The following is a 3262-nucleotide window of genomic DNA, read 5'->3' as shown; positions in this document are numbered from 1 at the left end:
GCGCCCAGCACAGGTGTGCCCCGTGGGGAGGTGCGCCCAGCACAGGTGTGCCCGCGGGGAGGTGCGCCCAGCACAGGTGTGCCCCGTGGGGAGGTGCGCCCAGCACAGGTGTGCCCCGTGGGGTGGTGCATCCTACAAGGCGTGCCCTGCAGAGAGTGCCTGCTCAGTGGGCAGGTCCTGTGGCTGCAGACCTGTGGCCTATCCCCTTGGTCACAGGCCCAGCTTCCTCAGAGAGGTCTCTGTCTCGAGGCGCCATGAGGTGACATACCTTCTTCGTCGGTTGAGCTCTCCGAGTTGAAGCACCTGTTCAGGTATGGAGAGCCGGAGGAAGGGGCCGAGTCATTCGGGTGGGGATCATGTGCTGCTCCCCCATTGGGCCCCAGCTCCTTTGTCGGGGTCTCCTGAAAGTCAGACAGAAACCCCTGTAAGCAAGGCCTCCACTGCAGCCAGGTGACTCAGCCCCGCTCTATGTCCGAGGGCTTTCACAGCTGGCCTTCAGCAGCAGACGCAGGCCTTCCTCACGGCGCCTCTGGTGGGAGGGAACCTCTCTGCTGGAGGGCAGCCAAGCACAGAACTGTCTGCTCCACATGCTGCTGTTATGCACCGTCAGAACCAACGCACAGCTGACCCTCCAGGGGGTGTTCAGAGACATCACGCAGGCTGGGGCTGGGGAGGGAGACCGCCCTTCTTTCTCCCATGGAGCAGCTGGTGGATTCGAACTAAGTGCCTTTGGGTTGGCAGCACAGTTCCTTACCACTGGCCCCCAGAGTTCCCTGCACCACACGTCATTGTTGTGTGCTACTGAGTTGGCACACACTCAAAGCTGACCCTCCAGCAGGGTTTCAGAGGAAGTCAATCACACGGGGAGACTGCCCATCTTTCTCCAGAAGAGCAGCTGGTGGGTTTGAAGCACGTGCCGTAAGGATTGCAGTGCTGCTGCTTACCACCAGAGAACCGCATACTAGTGATTATTAATTACATTAAATGCAAATGGTCCAATTAAAAGACAGAGATTTTTGGAATGGGTTGGGAAATAAAACTCAAACTCTAAGCTCTGAAACAAACACTGAAATCAAACAGAACAGAAGAGGCAGACGTGGTGCCGCGAGGGCCAGTTCACGGCGACCCCACACAGCACTCCCCAGGCAGGGTCTTCACGGGGGCACACCGGCAGCTCTTCTATCCCAAAAGGCAGCTGGTGGTTTTGAACCAGTGGCCTTCCAGTTCCCCATTGTTTCACTGACTTAAACTGCGAAAGTGAAAAAGAGATACACCGTGTGAAGGCTAATCAACAGAGAGCCGGAGCAGCGTACACTACTGCACAGGCTCAGACAAAGGGACACACAGCACGCCGGATACACAGCACGCTGGCCTGCACAGCCAGGCTCAGCAACGACAGGCCACGTCTGCCTCCAGAACGTTGGGCACACAGGACGGACAATGCCGGTGTCCGGGGCTGGGTGGGGCCATGCTCACGGTGGGAAGCGGTGGGCAGGGGCCAGCTTCCTGAGGAGCATTCCGGAGTCACGGCTATGTGGGCATGTGGTTGGGTAGTGGGCCGGCTGGCAGGCGGATGGCTGAACGCATGGGTGGAGAATAACCAACGTGCTGTGATTCAAACTCAGGAGCGCCATTTAATGCTCTGAGCTAAGACACTTGAACTGCTATAAAACTAAACTAACCAGACTGGTAAGTTACATGGTAAGCAAAGGAACACCACCCGAGAGAGGCAGAGACAGGGAGAGAATGAACTGTGGACCAGCCGGCCAGGCTTCCCTGCTGGCCTCAGCCCCTCCGACTCTTTCCCCAAAGGCTGGCATGCCCAGAGCCTGCCTCACTTGAACTCTGTGCCTTGGTCTCCGAAGAGCCCTGAGCCCGGCCACTCTGCTCACTGGACAGTTTCCACTTCTGTCCTTTGATAAAACACCTGCACCATCCATGGGGAGAGGTCTCACAATTCTCAGTCACAGAGATGGTGAAGAAAGGGGGACAGGAAGGCAAGCAGACAAACCCTCCTTCCTTCCTGCTCTTCAAGCACTTTGCCACGTGACACACTCATACGAGGGCGGGCTCTCCAAAGGGGCTGGTCCCCAGAGAAGGACATCACGCTTGGTGAAACAGGTCAGTGAAAGATGAGGACCTTCGATGAGATGGCCTGACACAGTGACAGCAGTGTGCCTGACCACAGCAATGACCACGGGCAGTGTATGCGGGCCGACGAGTGGAGACTGGCTGATAAGCAGCTTCTTCAGCTCAAAGGGGGCCCCGGATCGGATGGAGGGGAGACCCACCTGGTTCCTGGCAGAGCTGGTGAGGGAGTCGTGGCGAGCACGGAGCCGACTTTCAAAAGCACAACATCTGTCTGTCTCCCACCCACTCCGACCCCCCAGGCCCCCCAGCAGTTCCAGGGAGGTTGGGTGCTGATTTTTCGTTCTTCCTAAGAAACAAACGTGTGCAGATCACTGTGGAACATGCACAAAGTCAGCTCAGAAACCAAACAAAAAGCAAACAAACAGCTTTCAGGTGCCCTGAACTTCTACACCATCTGAACGATGGGGTCCATTCAGATGTGCCCCAAACACAGCTCTTTCATAGTCCCCGGCTAGGCCCAGAAGCAAGCTGGAGGGACTGGGCATTAAAGGCACTGAGATTCCAAGATGCTGAGGACCTAAGTGGACAGTACACACTTATCAGTCAGCTAGTGCAGAGGAGAGGAGGGCATGAGAGGAGGGCAGGGGGACGGGGAGAGGAGGACATGCGAGGAGGACGTGGGACAGGACCGGTCTAGAGTGCAAGACCATAGGCTCCACGGCCCCATCACACCCCTGCCCCTCCCAGCCGTGTCCCTGGCACCAGGGGGCTTTGAAGAGCCCCATGTTCTGTCCTGCTCTCTGGTGGGGCTTCACTCACTTGATCAACAGTTTTTACTCGGCACTTGACTACGTGCCGGGAAGGAGTCCCAAGTGTGAGTTATAACTGACAGTGGTCGAACCCACCCAGAGGCGCCTTGGAAGGGCTGCTGGTCTGGAAACCTATGGGGTGCAGTTTCTGACACACATGAGGTTGACACTGAGTCAGAACCAGCCTGCGAGCAAGAGGTTCTGATTCTGTTTTGATTTTTTATGTGTGCTTATTTCCTGAGGAGTTATACCACCTCACTCACACATCAAGAGCTATAGCTTGCAACCACTGTGGAAGGCGGTATGGCACCTTCTCAAAAAGTTGCAAATAGAGATACCATTTGACCCACCAATTCCACTAC

The 3262-nt window shown here is 56.4% G+C and overlaps 1 protein-coding gene across 1 annotated transcript in view; it reads right to left on the bottom strand.

Annotated features, from left to right (window-relative positions):
- Nucleotides 1-3262, bottom strand: part of LMTK2 (lemur tyrosine kinase 2) — an 88604-nt gene that overhangs the window by 1834 nt on the left and 83508 nt on the right. The window contains exon 13 of the mRNA XM_006889631.1: nt 269-401. Coding sequence (XP_006889693.1) covers nt 269-401 — 133 coding nt within the window. The remainder of the gene's footprint in view (nt 1-268; nt 402-3262) is intronic.

This window comes from Elephantulus edwardii, unplaced genomic scaffold (genome assembly GCF_000299155.1).
Source record: "Elephantulus edwardii isolate Elephantulus edwardi_28Jun2011 unplaced genomic scaffold, EleEdw1.0 scaffold00080, whole genome shotgun sequence".
Lineage (NCBI taxonomy): Eukaryota > Metazoa > Chordata > Mammalia > Macroscelidea > Macroscelididae > Elephantulus > Elephantulus edwardii.
This window is presented reverse-complemented; position numbering and strand designations above follow the sequence as displayed.